The 19,200-nt window shown below is 48.9% G+C and overlaps 1 protein-coding gene across 2 annotated transcripts in view; it reads left to right on the forward strand.

Annotated features, from left to right (window-relative positions):
- DLGAP2 (DLG associated protein 2) overlaps positions 1–18,847 on the forward strand; it is a 715,150-nt gene extending 696,303 nt beyond the window's left edge. For both annotated transcript variants that reach the window (XM_067722012.1, XM_067722010.1), the window contains 4 exons: positions 449–864; positions 9,840–9,931; positions 16,031–16,183; positions 18,593–18,847. In XM_067722012.1, the coding sequence (XP_067578113.1) occupies positions 449–864; positions 9,840–9,931; positions 16,031–16,183; positions 18,593–18,811 (880 nt within the window). In that variant the 3' untranslated portion in view covers positions 18,812–18,847. The remainder of the gene's footprint in view (positions 1–448; positions 865–9,839; positions 9,932–16,030; positions 16,184–18,592) is intronic.
- The last annotated feature ends 353 nt before the right edge of the window (positions 18,848–19,200 follow it).

Genomic DNA, 19,200 nt, shown 5'->3' on the forward strand with positions numbered 1-19,200 from the left:
TAGCCACCAAAACTCAGTAGGACACAGATGTAATTACTTAAAAGAATTGTAGACATAAAGGAAGCAGCAGGGATTCATTTTACGTGTATGCCACAAACAGAAGAGAGTAAACTTGTAGCGTCTTTCTGAAAGGCAAGTGACCACTCCAAGGTAGTGGTTTCACGGGATACATCAAGCCTCCTTGTGTCGTGCAATAAACTTAAGTCTTAAGTGGGCATTATTTAGACATTGAAACTTAGGTAGAAGGTAGAGGTTCATTGTTTGCAAAGCCAAATGGTGTTCTGCCATAGGTGAAGCACCAGAGTGCTTGTAATAGAGATGAAAACACTCGTCTTCCCCGCGAGGTGCCGGCTTGTGGCCCAGGCGCACTCCTGATGAGTGCATCTAGGTTTTGCTCCACAAGGCCACCTCGCAAAGGCCCCACTTGTCCCCCTTGCCTCCCTTGCAGGTGCGGACGCTTTAAGCGTTCCAACAGCGTGACGGCCGCAGTGCAGGCGGACCTGGAGCTGGAGGGCTTCCCAGGACATGTCGCCACGGAGGACAAGGGCCTACAGTTCGGGTCCTCCTTCCAGAGGCACTCGGAGCCCAGCACCCCGACCCAGTACGGGGCGGTGCGGACCGTCCGGACCCAGGGGCTCTTCAGCTACCGAGAGGACTATCGGACCCCCGTGGACACTGCCGACCTGCCCCCTCCCGACCCCTGGCTGGAGCCGTCCATGGACGCGGTGGATGGCGGCCGCGTGTCTCCGTGCCACAGGGACGGCGCTTGGTTTCTGAAGCTGCTGCACAGCGAGACGAAGAGGATGGAAGGCTGGTGCAAAGAGATGGAGAGGGAAGCGGAGGAGAACGACCTCGCAGAGGAAAGTAAGGGCCCAGGTCTCCTCTGAGGCTTGTAGACGCTCGTGATGTTGCCGTAACACAAACGGTAGAATTCCCAGGCAGAGTCCCTGGGTCCCTGAGTACATTTAAGTGAGTGGGCTTCCTGCTGCCTCCCACCGATTCTCAGACACAGTAACCGAGCAGAAAAGCAACCGCTGAAGTATTCAAGGGCATCCTTTTGTTTTGTTTTGTTTGTTGGATAACAGGATGGCTTGTGCTCACAGGGAGGTAGTTTATCTCATGTTCCACGTGCCGGTTCTCTTGAATTCTGGCAATGACTTGATATGGAGCAGTTCAGCTGTTTTCTAGAATCATGACTGTCCCGTGTTTATAAGAAATTGCATTGGCTTTATGCCAAAGAAACATTGGCTACGGTAGACAATTAACCAGCCAGCTGGTGGTGGCGGCTCCCGGTTCCCCATCCCCGGGCGGGTGGGGATCTAAGTTCCCCGACCTCGTGTGGGCAGCGCAGATCTGTTCCCAACCCTTTACGCCAGGTGGGTCTCCGGCTCTTGCGCAGAAAGGCACCAGCCTCCCCTTTCCCTGAAGAAACTTATTGTCAGGGTTGTCCGGAAGCAGCATCCTTTATGAATTGCTGTGTTGATTTCGAAACAGATACCTCCTGACTTTTGTTTATAGACCAAGAATACCACAAGAACGATTGCAACGTACATACAACTAACAAATTTTGTCTTTACCAAATACAGTTTCACAGAGGCGTTTCTGAATGTCTTACCTCGACAAAGCGTGCTATTTTTAATTTTTTCTTTTTCCATGAAGTCCTTTGTACAATTGCTAGATCAGTATAAATCCTGAAGTTCAAAAGCACACCTGACGTCCTTGGAAATGTCGCCCTGACGTTGCATGTCCAGAAATCTGCTGTAGGAGAATATGTCAATAATCCTGGCAGTGGAGGCATGAGGATGAAAGTTTCAGGACGGTAACTTATAGACACAGTGGCCCTGGCCGCTGAGGAGTCCAAGAAAATGGTTGGTGTTTTGATCCTGAGTTGTTAACATGTACATTGTTAACTTAGGAAGAAAGGGGAAGAGCGCCATGCCTTCAGGTCCCCAGTTCTCTTCTCCCACATCCCTCTGTCAGTCATCACACCCCACACCTCCTTCGGCGGAGTGGGTACTAGACGCTGAGGGTTTTGGAGGAAGTATAGCCTGTGCCCCGGCCATGCGGCATCGCTGCACGTAGCTGCCGAAGTCACCCCGCCCCCATGCGTTTGTCCACACGTGTCACCTGTCGAGGGCGCAGCCGACGGTGACTGCGCTCAATCCGATGTTTAAAAATCCCTCGTTTCCCGCAGCCTTTCTTCACTTGTCAGTATGTGCTTCAACGGGGCGACACCGTTTGAACTGTATCAGAGATTTATCCTCTTTACCCAGAGCTGACCCGGGATTTGAAGGAGACTGTCAGCTCCCGCTCTGTGCACACCCCCGCGTTCAGCCCGGGCTTGGTGAGCGGTCCTCGGGGCTTGTGAGACGTGAGCCTGAGGTTGATGGGTCGGGATGTGTTTCCTACACCCTGTGGTTCCTCCGTGAAATACCTTTGAAGGGGAGGAGATGGGGGGACAGTTCAGCAAGAGGCAACCCTTGTCAGGGCTTACCCCACAGTATGTCGGTAGCGTTTTATTCTAGAACCATGTGGATTTACACCAGTTAGGACACATCCACAAGATTCTGGTCTCCCTCTGTGCGTGGCAGAGATGGAGGCCTTGAGTGCTTGCTGTGTTTGTGAGACAGCACAGAGCAAAGCCTGCCGTGGCATGGTTTTCCGTATTTAGTGTGTACCGCTAATTCAGTTACGATTTTATCAAGGATTATAGTTTTTTTTAAAGATATGTTTTTTAAAAGAAATCTCTAAGCCGTCCTGTACTGAACACAGTGCCAAGGGCTACGCTAACTGCATCACTTACATCTTCAAGGGCTCAGCATATCAGGATACCTAGAAAATACTGTCACCTTTATGGAAGTAAAGAAACTGAGGTTCAGAGAGGTTAAAATCTTGCCTCACGTTCCACAGAGTAGAGCAGTGGAATCCAGGCTCGAAGTCGGAGCTGTCTTTTGTCAAAAGCTGTGCTTTCCCACCACGCTGCCCGACATTCTTCAGTCCAGATGTTCCATTCCTGGGAACTTGTCCTATGTATCCTAACACTGTCTTCTTCTGCTCTTTTAGAAAATGTGGAGCCCCTATCCCTGGCCGTTTACTTCATTCTGATTCTCTGAATCTGTGACACCCATTTGTGGTCCAGAGAGAATCCCTGAGCCTTAAAATACATACTTGGGTTGTGCCTCAGCCCTTGGAAGTTAAGAGGTGAAATTAAAAGGCTTCAGCGCTGAAGCGTTGTCCTAAGTTATGATTTTCTTGCCACTGGGGCGTTCAAGAAAATTCTGGGAGTAATGCCGTAAGTGTACTGTGTCTAAAATACGATTTGATGATCTGCAGTGACCCACATCAACAGTAACAGTCCATCACTTAGGATGTTCAGTTGCCTTATTACTGGACATCTGGAGAACACATTTTTCCTTCAACAAGGCAGAGAGGAAAGGGAGTTTCTGCCGTCCCTCAATTGTATTTCCATACACAAGTTTTTTTCTATCTTTTTGGGACCTTCTTCTGGACTCTCTGCATCTTGTAAACACCCAGCAGATATTTGCTGAACCCATACTATGAGTCGTTCGCTAGACTGCAGGTGGATACGAAAAGGAGTGTATAGCACGGAAGCTGCAGTGACTTAAGAAGGGGTGAAGTAAGACCAGGGCAGAGCTGCTCATGGCGAGTGAGAAATATAAAGTGTAGCAAGAGCAGTGCAGATCCAGTGCTTTTAAAAGACTCTCTCAGGAGCCTGAGAGATGCTGCCGGCAGGGAAAGTCCGAGAAGGCTTCCTGGTGACGGTGGCATCTGGGCTGGACCTTGCGGGGAGGTGGGTTTGGTCAAGCAGGTGGCGGGGGGGATGGCGATGAGAGAGCAGGATCAGGGGCACAAGCAGAGGCAGAGAACTGGCTGGGAGACCCTCCAGGAAGACCTTCCCTTAGACGTGGACTCTGCACCTGACCGAGGGGAAGGCTGAGCCACTACCTCTCGAGTCCCTGGGCTCTGTCGTCCTCCACTGCCTTGGGGACATGCTGCTCAAAGGTGGGGACGGCTCTGCGTTTTCCCAGAGCTCTTACCGCCCGGGCCCCGCTGTCGTTTGACATCTTAGGCTCCTGGAAGGCTCGCACTTGGTACATCGATTATCCACCAGCAGTGCGTGGCAGAAGCCCTGTGCAGCTGAGAGTCCGAGAGAGGAAGAAGGCGGGAAGAGGTGCGGCCTTCACACCCGGGGTGGGTCGCAGCCCTGCTCACGCCTTCTTAAAGCATAGCATCTAAACCCCACGCATCCTGCAGTCGCCCTCGGCCAGGCTGGGGAAGACCCCGTTCCTCAGGCACCAGCTCAATAATCGTGACTCTGCGTGGGTTTTCCTACCACCGTTTAATAACTACGTGCGACTGCATTTCTATGAGGCTCGGAGGCAAAGACCAGAGAACAGATCTGCTGGGTCCTTTTTATGATTTTCTTAATTTCTTCTCTTATTTGCCTGGCTTTATTTTTTTGTGGACAAGGATGACAGAACAGTTGTTTTGAACCTGAACTGTATGCTTTGCCCATTAAGCTAGCACCGTACCAGTCACGTTTAGTTGTTTCCCTAGTAATGTTTAAAGGTCAGATCACCTTCAAGTCCAGTCCTCATTTTAAGAACAGATACAGGGTTATTGGTTACGGCCCTTTCAAAAAGCGAAGCTTAAATTACATGGCTGTGGAACCAAAACCCTGAGCTTGGAATATTGAAATTTCCATTACATGAGATAACTTTTCTCCTGAACTGTAATTTTATAATCACAGCTCACTGAGTCGATTGAACGAATTTAGATTCATTCAGCCCTCTGTGGTTAATAAAAACATCATGAGCCCAGTTAAATACTGGTTCAAGTTAAGTCATGTTAAAGCAGGCTTCCTATTGTTAATACATAAATATTATATATATTTATAATATATTTATATTATATAAATATATATTTATAATATATATTCACATATATTTATAATATATTTATATTATATATAAATATATAATAAATATATATTTTATATATATATATTTATTTATAATATATTTATATTATATAAATATATTATATATATTTATTATATATTTATATTATATATATTTATATATTCTGGAGGGATTGTAAACCATCACTAGACTAGTGTTTTGGGATTTTTGTGTTAATTATGTTAAACCAAACGGGTAAGTGGCATAAAAACAATAGGATGTTTTCTGAAATAAAAGAAATGGTTCCAGAACCACAAAGATCTTACTCAGCAGGTCTGTAGAAATATGAATGGTATAAGGAACTCAACAATGGGGTCTCTCGAGAGGTGTTGGGACGTTCTCTCGCACCCAGAACAGCTCTGCCCCAAAGCTAATAATCTGAACATCACCAAGTCCGATGCGTGGACCCACGGACTCACAGAGCTGGGGGCTTTGATGATTTCCTTCCTCATCTAAGGGACCCCGGCTTCACTAGTCACGTTAACGCCGACGTCGGGGTTCGGTGTCCAGCATGGATCCCCCAGTCCTCCCGTGTGGAGGGGCGATGCTCCCTGGATGGCGGCGGTGGCAGGGGGCGTGGCTCGGTCGCTGTGCCCAGGGAAGAGCAGACAACAAGTAGAGTGACGCTGAGGACTCGTGGGCCACGTGGCAATGCAGGGGACGAGGAGGACGTGGGCCACAGAGAAACTGCCCCTGGGTGTGCAGTTTGCCCAGGAGTCCCCATCAGCAAAGACAGCACCTTGAAGACCAGAGGTAATGATGATGCTTCTAGCGGCACAGCTGCTACAGCCTCTGAGATCTGACCAGTCCTCCAGGGAACGTACAGCCACTGCTTCCAGACCCCTGCCAGGACACACAAGCCTGGTTGTGTCCCGGCTCTTGCTAAGGATGTGGTAAGTGCCCGACGGAGATGTCCCCACACAGCCCAGCCACCCAGTGGCCGCAGGCAAACTGGAGCATAAAAAGAAACGTGTGCTCAAGAAACGCGAAACGAAACGAAAATGATCAAGCCAGAGGTCCGGAAGCGAGGGGGTTTGTGGAAGCAGCCGTGTCCCCCAGCCTGCTCTACGAAATGAGTCAGGCGGGAATCCCAAGAGATCCCGGAGTAACACATCTTCAAATGATCGTTTCAAACAGTCTGCCGATTTTAGAAAAACCCACCTCGAATTTTGAAAGAAAAGAATAGTGTAAATGTTGTCCTGGCATTTCACAGCAAATTTAGATAGAATGGAAAATTGTGGAACACGCGTGAAAAATAAATTAAAGGAGCAAAGTCAGTTCATCCAATTTCTTTGTACATCAAAGGCCAGGGTTGTCTCAGGTTCGTTGTAGGTTTGCATTCTGATGAGCATACGTCCTAATCTGTAGCTCTTGAAAGAAAGTGTCTAAACTGTGACGAAATTAGGGAAGGATGGTGGAAAAGAATAAATTGAATTTTCGCCTCAAATTCCTTGCAATTATGGGAAGCTATTTACATTATAGGTATCAGATAGAATCATCCCCATTCACTGAGCAGCAAATTCTCCTGCCATTTGCCATCAGGTCATTAGCTGCACTCTCACAGCCATTATCTCTCTCTAGCAATAATCAATTTACACCCTTTATAATAAGTCTCCACTGCATTAACTCAACACCCACATATCACCCACCTGTCCATGTTGTGCTAAAGATGATAAACGGAAGTACTTTATATTAACACTTCCGTGGAAGTACATTTAAAGAAGAATATGAAGACTGGGGATTAAAACCTCAAAATGGGTAAAACTGATTGACTTTTTAAATTGGGATTGACATATATACACTAATATGTATAAAATGGATAGCTAATAAGAACCTGCTGTATAAAAAAATAAAATTTAATTTAAAAAAAAGAAACTGAGGCGTTAGAGAAATTAACAATAAATAAATAAATACCATTTCAGGAAGCATAGAGTCAGTGAAAAGAAGTGCACTTATCCATGAGTCACTTCTGTATATTCCTGCAGTGACAGCTTGATTAAAACAAGTCTCCTGAAAGGTTTTCATCAGTCATGCAAGTTATAGGGGTTTACAAGTGAAAATTCAACTTTTCAAAAACAAAGCTAACTCTTCCACTCAGCAGCAGTGGGACCAGAGCTGCAGAAACATATTCAGTTTGGGGAATCAAACTGGGAACAAAGTAGGAAGTATTTTCGGCCCTTCCAGGAGGTGCTCCAACCCCACTGCCCTCGTGCAAGGCTGCAGGCAAAGCAGACAGAGGAGATGGGCGGGATGGGGGGGGTCTGGGGGCGTAAGCCCCTCTCGCAGTGGATTGGTAGGAGACACGAGGGCCCAGGTGTCAAGATGCTGACAAGACAATATTTTTTTTTTAAGCCTGAAAGGATGCCAGAGTGTTATCCAGCTAACTCACTTGTATTAAAAGTTACATTTTTAATTCTTCTTCATATTTTAGGAGCAAGCTAGAACTGGATGATATTAGGGAACTATTCATTTCTTAGGAGCGGTCATGGCGCTGTGGTCGTACAGGATGACGGCAGATGGGGCTCTGGCCACAGCTTATCCAAGTGGGTCAGGAAAATAAACCCGCTCCGAGATTGGTGATTCTAAGGGATGGGGTGGAGGTGCTTGTGATACTTTCTTTCAAGTTTTGTGCGTGTGAAATTTGCCATAATAAAACTTTGGAGAGCAACGATCTGGACAAGTAAGAAAACACAGGCAAACTAAGAAGTGTTGCAGTCCATTAACTTCCCCAGAAGAGCATCGTGTTACAAACACGTTGTCTGTGGGGCCACATCCTCACCCTGTAAAAACGAAGGCTGTGCTATCCCTTCTGTTGTGTGGCTGATTTCTGTTACATTAGGATGTGTCCTCAGCACCCCTCACAGCAATGGGTCTATTTCTGGGACATCAGTTCCAACATGTGACACTTGGTTACGTGGGATCGAGGCCCTTCCCAACGGTGTCTGTGACTCCGTTCCCTGCGAGGGAGGCCGAGGAACAGGGTCTCAGCAGCTGTGTGGCCAGGCTCAGGAATCAGTCTTTGATGCCACTTTCTAACGCACGTTAAACGTCTCAAGTCATCTTATTGAAGGCTGCCTGTCAAAATTACTTATGTTTGGGAAATTGGGGAGAAAGGGAACGAAATTGAGTTTACTTCTCTGGACTCAGGCTCCACCTCTGTGGAAATGCCAGGTCTCAGGCGCCACCCCAGACCCCCTGAGTCAGAATCTGCCTGGAACCAGACCCCCAGGTGACTCACGTGCTGATAGGGTTGGCTTTTGTGGGCTTTTCTCAAGGACGTAAGCATTCTGTCCAGAGTAAGTACTTAACTAGCCTGTTAGTGGTGATGGCTGTGTCTCTGCTTCGCGACGGACGCACCTCCAGGCTAAAACCCCCTTTTTCCTGAAGGCTTGCCCGCAGGGCACTGGAGACAAGCTTGCGCTGCTCTCCTGAAAGCCTGAGGGAATGGCCAGCCTAGCAAACTGGCCCGACTTTGAGTTTCAGGGGTTCCGTGTGGCTGTGTTATCTGTGTTCTGCACAGAGTCTCGAGGGGGACCCAGAAGAGAAGATGCTTCTGGCCATCAGAGGAGGATGCTGTGTAAGCTCAGTGAAATAGCTGGGAACTGTTGCTTACAGACGAAACATCAGAGATAAGTGGGCCTGGGTATAGTTGCCAGAAATGTTCTCCTGCAGATTGCTACGTGCTTTTGTGGATCGTGGGAGCTGGGATCCACCAAAGCTATTATTTCCAAAATAATGACGACGTTTACACAGGCTAAGGAAGGATTGGGGCAGAAAGATGGGAAGTATGGAGGCCCCTGGAGGTAGCAGGTGTGGGGTTTTCCCACAAATTTCATGCCCAGTGAAAACCCCAGAGCTGTCACAGCTCTCGGGTAATTGGTTAAATCCTTTCCACTGACAAAACTATATTATTTACATTTTTAAGTGCTATTTGATTAAAGTCTTACAACTTAGAAATCGTTTCTGGATTAAACTGACACTTCCAACCCCCTGAAAGCTGAGCTGGCCCACAGGGTGCCCCGAAGCGGGATGTTCTCACTAGCACCGAACGTGGCGCTTCCACGGGTCAGCGGATGGTGATGTGAGGAGGTCGGGGGAACTGGTCACCCTGCTGACCCCCGAAGGGCTTGGTGGTGTTAGCAGTACCTTTCTAAGCTAAATTTCCCCCAACACTGAAGTATCCTAGTAGCTGGCATTTGATCGTCTTTTTTTTTTTTTTAACATCTTTATTGGAGTATAATTGCTTTACAATGGTGTGTTAGTTTCTGCTTTATAACAAAGTGAATCACTTATACATATACATATGTCCCCATATCTCCTCCCTCTTGCGTCTCCCTCCCTCCCACCCTCCCTATCCCACCCCTCTACGTGGTCACAAAGCACCGAGCTGATCTCCCTGTGCTATGCGGCTGCTTCCCACTAGCTATCTATTTTACATTTGGTAGTGTATATATGTCCATGCCTTTCTCTCACTTCATCCCAGCTTACCCTTCCCCCTCCCCATGTCCTCAAGTCCATTCTCTAGTAGGTCTGTGTCTTTATTCCCGTCTTGCCCCTAGGTTCTTCATGACCTTTTTTTTTTTTTTCTTAGATTCCATATGTATGTGTTAGCACACGGTATTTGTCTTTCTCTTTCTGACTTGCTTCTCTCCGTAGGACAGGTCGTCTTTGAATTTCCTTCCTGCTCAGGAATGGAGCAGACGGAAAGACAGTTCAGCCCGTGGCCATAATTAACTGAACAGTTTCACCTCCAGTAACAGAGATGATAGAATAATAGCTTTTGCTCTTTGGGTCATACCCCCTTTGTGTAATGCTTTTGCTTTTGTTTTTTAATTGACCTTGTTTTTTTTTTAACAGTTCTCGGGAAAATCAGGAGCGCTGTTGGCAGTGCCCAGCTTCTGATGTCGCAGAAATTCCAACAGTTTTACTGGCTTTGCCAACAGAACATGGTAAGTGGATCCTCAGGTAACCTCGGCCCCTTGTAACCAAGCTGAACGTCCGTTCTTTCTGTGCTCACCGCGTTCCCGCCTGTTAAAAGATCCCTGCACCTGTGCAGCCTGGTGAATGAGTAGGGAGACACTCCCAGCTTTGGGGGGGATTTAAAAGTGCAGCCAAAGCAGAGAGGCCATGGGGGTATGGGCAGGGGAGGGGCAGGGGTGGGAAGGAGTCAGGTGTTTCCCCAGCCGTGAGGGGTGTCCTCTGCCACCTGGCTGTCCCCCAGGGGACCCCAGGATGGAGGGGAAGCGTAAATCACTGTCACGGTGGGTGTCACAGTGAGGACAGTGCTAGGAGGTGGCTTGAATAGAAACACGTAAACAACCACAGTGCAAGAGATTAGGAAGAGATTTTAGAAATAATTTGCGCTTTATATGTTTACAGTCAGGAGTGAACAGAAATACCATGGACTAAATTAGGTAATACGGTTGGCATTAAACTTGATTCTGATCTTCCTGAAAAGATCAAGGGGACACTCTTACCTATGTGTATGCTTATATGTATACTATACTATGTTTAAATAAATATAAATATATATTGTTACACACACATTATCTGACTAAAGAAAATATTCACTTGATATTATTTGGAGAAATAACTAAACAGTAATCACATTACTTTACAGGTTCTTTTATTTATAATCCATACACTGACTTCTTTCAGACCAAACATTTTCATTGAAACACAAGTAGGTCTCTGCAGGGTCTCCCATAGCAATGGTTCAAGGTGATTTGATTTCGTTTTGTTTGGCTTTTAAATGTACAAGGAGGCGTGTGGATTTACAGAACGTTCTTCCACATCAAAGGCAGCAGAGCACGTCAGAGTTGCCAATTTATCCCTTTTAATCAGGATCATTAAAAAGTATGTTTTCTCTAATATTTTCCAATTAATCCCATTCAAGTTCATCATGAAATTTAAAGAGTTACCTCCTGGTTGCCTATGACGTGAAGTTATAATCAACATTTAAAAGGGGAAACAGGCAGGTTTCGAGTCCCTGAAAGAAACATACCGCTGCGGAAACGTTCAGTTATTATGTTTACTGGGCATGTTCTAGCGTCCTCCGTCGTGTGTATTTAATGGATCATCTTTAAGGAATTGATTTAGGCCGTTGGAGAGCATGGTCCGTATTCCACCGAGTCTGGTGGGGAGGGTCATCCCCACCTTCAGCACCCTACACTCAGCAGAGACACATTATTCAAGCTTATAAAATCTGCATGTCTTCTCTGCCAGAGCGGCTGATACTAGACTTAAAAATTATCCACCCTCTTATAGTTTTGATCCCTCTTGTACATGTCAGATTGCGTTTTCTGTTAACCTCCAAAAGTCTGGCGTGACTGCTTCCATTTCTTTTGACCTCCGTCTAGGATTAGACCAAAAGAGTCTGGAGCATGTGTTGGAGGAGGTCAGGCTGGGGCCCTCAGCAGGCCTGTCAGCAGAAATGCTGAAATGCTGACAGTACAAGCAGGGGCCTTGCTCAGCAAAGCCACACTGTCCACACTTTGCAACTTTAGACCAGTGACTAGTTTTCAGTCAAGGAGATGCGTCAAGAGCCCACCAGCTATTTAGGGTGGACGACACCGGGCAGGACCCACCCTTGAAGCTGGCGGGTCGATACCGGTACCTCTCGGGCCAGCGGCTCAGCACCCCGGAGCAGGGAGAAATGGAGTCACGCTCAGCCCGGCCGGTCTAATAGTGTACTTGAACACGACCCACGGTCTCTTCTCAGCCCTTCTCAGGACACACAGCTCCCAGAGAATGTTCCGGAACATGGAGCCTCAGAGCCCACATCCCACCTGGACCCCACGGCCTGCGGTTAGCAAGGACGGATGGCCCTGTACACGTTGCTGGGGTAGGGGACCGGCCTGGCTCACCACTGACATGAAAAAATGAGACTTACAAACAGATCGGGCGTCTGAATGTCCAGACTTACAAACAGATCGGGCGTCTGAATGTCCAGACTTACAAACAGATCGGGCCTCTGAATGTCCAGTGGACGCAGATGCAGCCGCCTCCCGTGCAGAGCCAGACCCTGGCCGTGCCCAGTTCCACCGATGCCACGGCCTCTGCTCCCTGGGAGCCCAGAGGACAAAGGTTTCGCCGGTCCAGCGGTGAGGGCAGGTGACCACAGAGTCCACTCTCGGGCGACATGAGCCTCAGCACAGCCGTGGGGCAGGACCAGGGCCCGAAGTCCCACTTGGGGAGCCGTTCCATCCCCCGGACACGTTCAGGCCCCATCACGCCTACACCTGTGGGAGAGGACGTTGTACTTGTGTCATCTTCCGGAAGAGCAGCTGAGGACCCGCCTTTGCGGGGAGGAGTCCCCCCAGCCCCGACTGTCCAGGGAGCCCCTGTGCACCCCCGTCACCTGCAGAGCACGGCCTGGAGGCAAGACCTTCGCTCTGCTTTTCTTCACAAGCAGTGGCTGAGCTCAGACAGGCAAGTACATGACAACCCAGGCGACTGGAGGAACCTCCTGCCCCAGCCCCTGCCCCTGAGCCTGCACCTGACCTTGCACCTGAACCTGCACCTGCCCCTGAACCTTCCCCTGACCCTGACCCTGACCCTGACCCTGACCGTGAACCTGCCCCTGACTCTGACCCTGACCCTGACCCTGCACCTGATCCTGAACCTGACCCTGAACCTGACCCTACTACACCTGACCCTGACCCTGCACCTGACCCTGCCCCTGCACCTGACCCTGCACCTGCCCATTGGTCTCCTCGATCCACATGCCCAGTTCGCCTCCTGGTGGCTCAATGGAGAACGAGCTTCAAACCGCAGACAATGGCCCTGGGTTGCAACTTTCACTCCAGACAGAGAAGGAGAAAACAAGGGCGTTTTGTGCAAGTCGCTTGGACAGTGGTTCTTACCGTCTGCCCTCAGGTCAGCACAGCTGCCATCTGGCTGCATCAGCAGAACAGACGGGGCTCAAAGAGTGACCTAGTGGATGTGGGTGTGGAACCAGGACTGAATGTCTGTGTCCCCAAACGTTCACATGACGAGGTCATGAGGGTGGGGCCCCCATGCTGGGATCAGTGCCCTCATAACAGAGATCCCAGAGAGCCCCCAGCCCTTCCTCCACGTGAGGACACAAGAGAGAAGACGCCGTCTGTGAACCAGGAAGGGGGTCCTCACCCGACACAGGATCTGCCAGCACCTTGACCTTGGACGTCCAGCCTCCAGCACTGGGAGAAGTAGACTGTGCTGTTCATAAGCCCCCAGTCTGTGGTTTTCTTGTTCTCTCAGCCCAGATGGACTAAGACAAAGGTTAAAGGAAGTTTAAAGCCAACCAAATAGAAGTTCCTGATGTGCTTCATGGGAAGGACTTATGAACAAGCCGGAAATGGCACATTTTAAGCAAATTCAGATAAATGTTTACCTATCAGTAATTTCTCTGTCTGTTTAACCTGAGATAGCCCCACACTGAATCAAGGGAACCACACCAGAAAAATTCACACCCTTAACCCGAGGGTGGCAAACTCAGGTGCCTGCAGGCAAGTCACGCGGCCCGGGGAACTCGAGGCCGTGGTCACCAGCCAGCGCTGGGCGCCAGGGGCGTGGCCAGGCCACTGTAGGGCCCCCCTCTGCTCCTGTGGAGTCACCCAGCTTTAAGTAGAGACAACTCATTGAAACTACACATACATCAGGCGCCGTGTGCAGAAGCAAACCCACCTTGGGACCACATGCGCCCGTGGCTGCCCGTGTGCCGCTCCGTGACATCACCTGCACGTTCCAAGGGCGGGGACCTGTCCCCGAGACAGTTCTGACCCTTCAGGAGATCGACATGCCTGCCCTCCCTCCACGTGGGAGCGACGAAATATACATGGTACATTTGTAGGGCGTCCCTGACCTTCAGAAGCAGGGCTGAGACTGCTCAGAGAACAAACAGAAACGGCCGTGGCTCCAGGCCCATCTCCCCAGCGCCTATGACCACCAGCACCACTGCAGACCCTTCCTGGGCACCAGCTTCCCAGTAACCCCACAGGCGACCAGAACCCTGGGGCCTGAATGAACTGTCAAGCGGCTGGAGCCTTAACATGTACCACCATCCCAGGTTCCAAGAAAGCGTTTTCAAAATGAAACAGTGAAGCAATGTAACTACACGTGTATTCTTCAGTAGACTTTATTTTTCTTCTTCTCATTTCCTCCAGTTGTGTTGTGATATAATTAACATACAGCACTGAATAAATGTGAGGGGTACCACATAACGATGTGACTTACATACATCATGAAATAATTATCACTATAAGCTTAGTGAACATCCATCATCTCCTATGGGTACAAAGGTAAAGAAATAGAAAAAATATATTTTCCCTTGCAGTGAGAACTTTTAGGATTTACTGTCCTAACCGCTTACCTGTATGACACACAGCAGCGTTGGTGGTATTTATCGTGTTGGGTATCGCGTCCCTAGCCCCTGTTTATCCTGTAACTGGAAGTTTGTACCTTTTGACCCCCTTCTGCCACTCCCCACCCCATCTCCAGTAACCACAAGTCTCATCTCTTTTTCTAAGAGTTTGTTTCTTTGTTTGTTTTTGAAATACAACTGACCTGCAACACTGTTAGTTCCTGTTAACAACATAGTGATTTGATGTTTCAAGCTGATCACCACAGTAAGTCTAGTCACGATATGTCAGCACACAAAGGCATTACTAATTATTGACTGTATCCCCCACACTGTACATTTCATTTATTTTGCAACTGGAAGCTCGTAGCCCTTAATTTCCCTCACCTATTTCTCTCTTCCGCCCACCCCCTTCCCTCTGCAACCAGCCGTTTCTTCTCTGTATCTATGACTCTATTTCACTCATTTTGATTTTTGTTCACTCGTTTTGATTTTTAGATTTCGCATATCAGTTAAATCATACAGTATCTTTCTTTTTCTGTCTGACTTACATGTTGTTTCAAATGGCAAGATTTCATTCTTTTTTATAGCTGAGTAGTATTCCATTGTGTGTATATATATATCTATCTCCTTTATCCATTCATCTGTTGATGGACATTTAGGTTGTTTCCACGTCTTGGCTATTGTATTGATACATAATGCTGCTATGAATGTTGGGGTGCATATATCTTTTAGAATTAGTGTTCTTGCTTTCTTCACATAATACCCAGACGTGGAACTGCTGGATTGTGTGCTAGTTCTATTTTTAATTTTTTGAGGAAACTCCATACTGTTTTCCATCACGGCTGCACAAATTTACATTCCCACCAGCGGTGCACGAGGGCTTCCTTTTCTCCACGTTCTCACTAACCTTGTTATCTCTTATCTTTTCGTTGGTAGCCATTCTGACAGGTGTGAGGTGACAGCTCATTGTGGTTTCAGTTTGCACTTCCCTGATGATTAGTGATGTTGGGCATCTTTTCATGCACCTGTTGGCCATCTGTATGTCTTCCTTGGAAGACAGATCCTCTGCCCATTTTCTTAATCAGGTTAATAGACTTTATTTTTTAGAGCAGTTTTAGGTTCACAACAGAATTGAGTGAAAATACAGAAAAATACAGAGAAAATTCCCATACACCCCCTGCCCGCACACACCACAGCTTCCCCACCATCAGCATCCCCACCAGGTGGTCCTTTATTACAACTGATGGACCTCCAGTGACACGTCACCACCCAGGGTCCGTGGTTCCCATCAGAGCTCACTCTCGGTGTTGGACATTCTGCGGGTTTGGACAAAGTTATCATGACACCTGTCCACCATTACAGCATCCCACAGAGTAGGTTCACTGCCCTAAAAATCCTCTGTGCTCCACCTGGTCACCCCTCCTCCCCCCAACCCCCATGGCCACTGGTCTTTTACTGTCTCCATAGTTTTGCCTTTTCCAGCAGGTCCTAGAGTTGGAACCATACAGAATGTAGCCTCTTCAGACTTTTTAACTGTCAGCAGATACTTAAGGGAACTCTTCCTGAATCCTCGTGGGCCCTTGGGAATATCTGCACCCGATTCTGAACTCGTGGGGCTTCTCCCTAACCCGCTTCCTTGGGAAGAGCAGCCCCGCCCCCGCCCTCCGAGTTCTCAGCAGCTCTAACTGCGCCTATGTGTCGGCAGGACCCCAGCGCCATGCCCAGGCCCACCTCGCAGGACCTGGCCGGGTACTGGGACATGCTGCAGCTGTCCGTCCAGGACGTCAGCATGAAGTTTGACGAGCTGCACCAGCTGAAGCTCAGTGACTGGAAGGAGTTGGCGTCCCCGGAGATGAAGGTAACCCCCCACCTGCCGCTGCCACCTCCCGGCGTTCAGGCCACGTGCTCCAAATGCCACGTTATTATGTGTGTCTCGGTCTTTGATTAACAGTACGGGATCCGATTTTCAGGGATAAACCCATGTGTGCGTGATCGGGGTGGAGCTAAAGTCGTCAGCATGTGTAATGAGACCCTTTCTTGCTGACAATTCCCGGAAGACACCAACAAAACTCACGTTGTCTGCCGCGGTCTGGTTTCCAGTAGGGTCTGTCCCCTGTGTTATCGCCATCAAACCTCTGTTTGGATTGTACTGAGACGGTTTCCCACCGGGGAAGTTTCAGTTCAGTTACAATGCCTCCCGTGGAGATAAACTTTCCAGTTGCGCATCTGCAGTTGAAGACAGGGAACCCTTGAAGCTTTCCTGAACAATTTGAGGATGTAAACTTCCTGGCCCTGAAATAGGCTGAAAATGTCCATTAAGTTTGAACCTATGGTTTCACCTCTTCCCTCTAGAGCTCATCTTTACTGGGGCTGATAGATAAGTGTGAATTAGCTATAAAGACATTGACTTCCTAACACATTTTAGAGAAGTTCTACGTAATCATAATCTGATGTTTCCGGACAGACATCATCAATTAAAACGATAAAGAAAATTAATCCAACATACTTGGGACAGTGGTGTTTAATATTGTAGTTCAGGGTGTATATCTAGATAGTTAGAATGAAAGCACCATCATCATCGTCCATTTTCCCAGAAACGTGCTGCCACCATCGTTGTGGGGCTCCAGGCTGGAGGCCATCGCTCCATTGCAGGCGGCTGAAAAAGTCCTCACCGCAGATAACGGGGCTGAGGGGCCCGCAAACCATCGGGTTGTACATAAGCAAGTCCAGGAAATCTATGGTTTGGTTTTGAAGTGAAGGAAATCATAAGTAATGATTCCAAATGAAAAAGTTCTTCAAAGAAATCACTAAAAATACAACTTATTAAACTAGTCCAATGATATGCAAAAATCCTCCCTATTTTTCATTCTTCGGTAATTGACAGCTAATATAATCCCTTCCACCTCAACTGTACACAGAGAGTAGTCCTCAAAATGAACACGGTTCCTGCTGAGGGTACAGCAACCCGTCCAGAAGGCGAGCAGCCCTTGAACGCGGCTGAGGCTCCGTGTCCTGCACTCGGGACACGAGTCCTGACGTTCTGCCTCATAGATCTGCTCGGCCACCTGCCCACCCCACCCCCCCACCCACCCCCGCTTCCACTGCAGGAAGCCTGCGAGCCTCTTGAAAACGGAGACTCACAAGAATGGTTGATTTCTTACAGTCCCATATTTCAGAGGCTGCGAAAGGAGAGGAGAGAGATAATCACAGTGAAGCACTTAAGGCAGGGGTTAAATTTTGAAATAGCTGCAAGTCTTCACGAATTAATTACCCCTGATTGTACCCCTGCCAAAAAGCCGGGAGGGACGTTGCTTCTGGTCCAAGTCATTTTAAAATAAGTCATGGGAACAAAGGTTCAGACACCCAAACGATCTTCCTGCCAAAAACAATAGCACACAACATCAAGATTCTGCCATGTGTTCACCTGAACCTGTGCTAATGGCCAAGCCCGGGCCCATCTCATGCCCTTCAGATTCTTTTGGAGGCTGAAGGGAAAGAGAGGAGTGGGTGCCCCCCCCTCAACAACTATCTTCTCAGAAAAGGCAGCATCCGGGCCCCGTATGCAACATCCCCTTTCCTGACAAGGATACTGGTTGCGGAGTTCCCGCCCTCCAACCACTGGGAAGGTCCGGCCTTGTTAGCGAGGGGCCACAGCAAATAGAGAACATAGTGTGGGACACAGGCCTTCCACCAGGACCCTTGCAAGCATTGTGTGTTCCTTTGCTGCAGAATTGTGCCATTTCTCTTTCTGGAAGAGGCATACACGTATCTTGGGGTGACTTGTTTGAGAACACGAGCTAAGGGTCAGAAATAGTTGTTTGCATCCTTTTACCAAGGAAGCGAAACATCATATGTAGTTCATATCAAAGGGCTTAAGGCCCATAGTAGAGAATCTGGACATCGGTTCCCTGGTCCGTGTCCTTGGACCTTGGAGTCTGTTGAAAAGACTGTCACGTAGGACAGGGCTGTCAGGCGGCATCTTCCAAGACCCCTGGGAAACTCAAGAACGTGAGCCTGTGAGCACTTGTCAAGTGTTCGCCCAGCAACAGGGTCAAAATAACTCTAAGACTAGGGCGGTGTCCCACGCACACATGCAGGATGGATGTCCTCGTGTGTAAACACTTCCCCCCCCCCGGGGATCTGGGGGCAGGCACAGCAGGCCCACCCCGGGCAGGGTCACGCGGCATTGGGTGGGTGCGGGGCTGTGAGCTGGGGGGACGGCCGGGCTCCTCTGACTGCCCCAATTTTGACTTGTGATGCTTTTCAGGAAGAAAGAAAGGTCCCCCCTCCAATACCAAAGAAGCCCCCCAAAGGGAAACTTCCCATCACCAGAGAGAAGTCTCTGGACCTGCCGGACAGACAGCGCCAGGAGGCCCGGAGGCGTCTGGCGGCCGCCAAGAGGGCAGCGTCCTTCCGCCAGAGCTCGGCCAGCGAGCGGGCCGACAGCATCGAGATCTACATCCCCGAGGCCCAGACCCGGCTCTAGGGCTCCGGGCCCGCCCCTCCCTCCCCTGCTTCCCATCACCCGCGCCGTGCATCCCATCCCTGGTCGCTCCTGTGTCACTCCTCCAGCGAGCTCGCCCCGGCTGTTGTGTTTGTGCCATAAACACCCTGGAACACCCTGACGTCCACGGTTTGCGAGCTCACGGCCACGATGACTTCTCCCCGGATGGCCTGGCTTCCCGTCAGCAGGGAGGGAGAGGCGTGGGGACACCTGACATACCCACTCTGTTCTCAGAGGGGTACGAGGAACACCTCTCGAGATGGAACCCAGTTCACACTTTGTTATTTATATTTTTATAAATTGTGTGATATTAGAGGCAAGAATAACAAAAAAAACTATGAATGGGTGCATCTCCCCACTCACTCGAGGCA

The sequence above is a fragment of the Pseudorca crassidens genome, chromosome 21, assembly GCF_039906515.1.
Source record: "Pseudorca crassidens isolate mPseCra1 chromosome 21, mPseCra1.hap1, whole genome shotgun sequence".
Lineage (NCBI taxonomy): Eukaryota > Metazoa > Chordata > Mammalia > Artiodactyla > Delphinidae > Pseudorca > Pseudorca crassidens.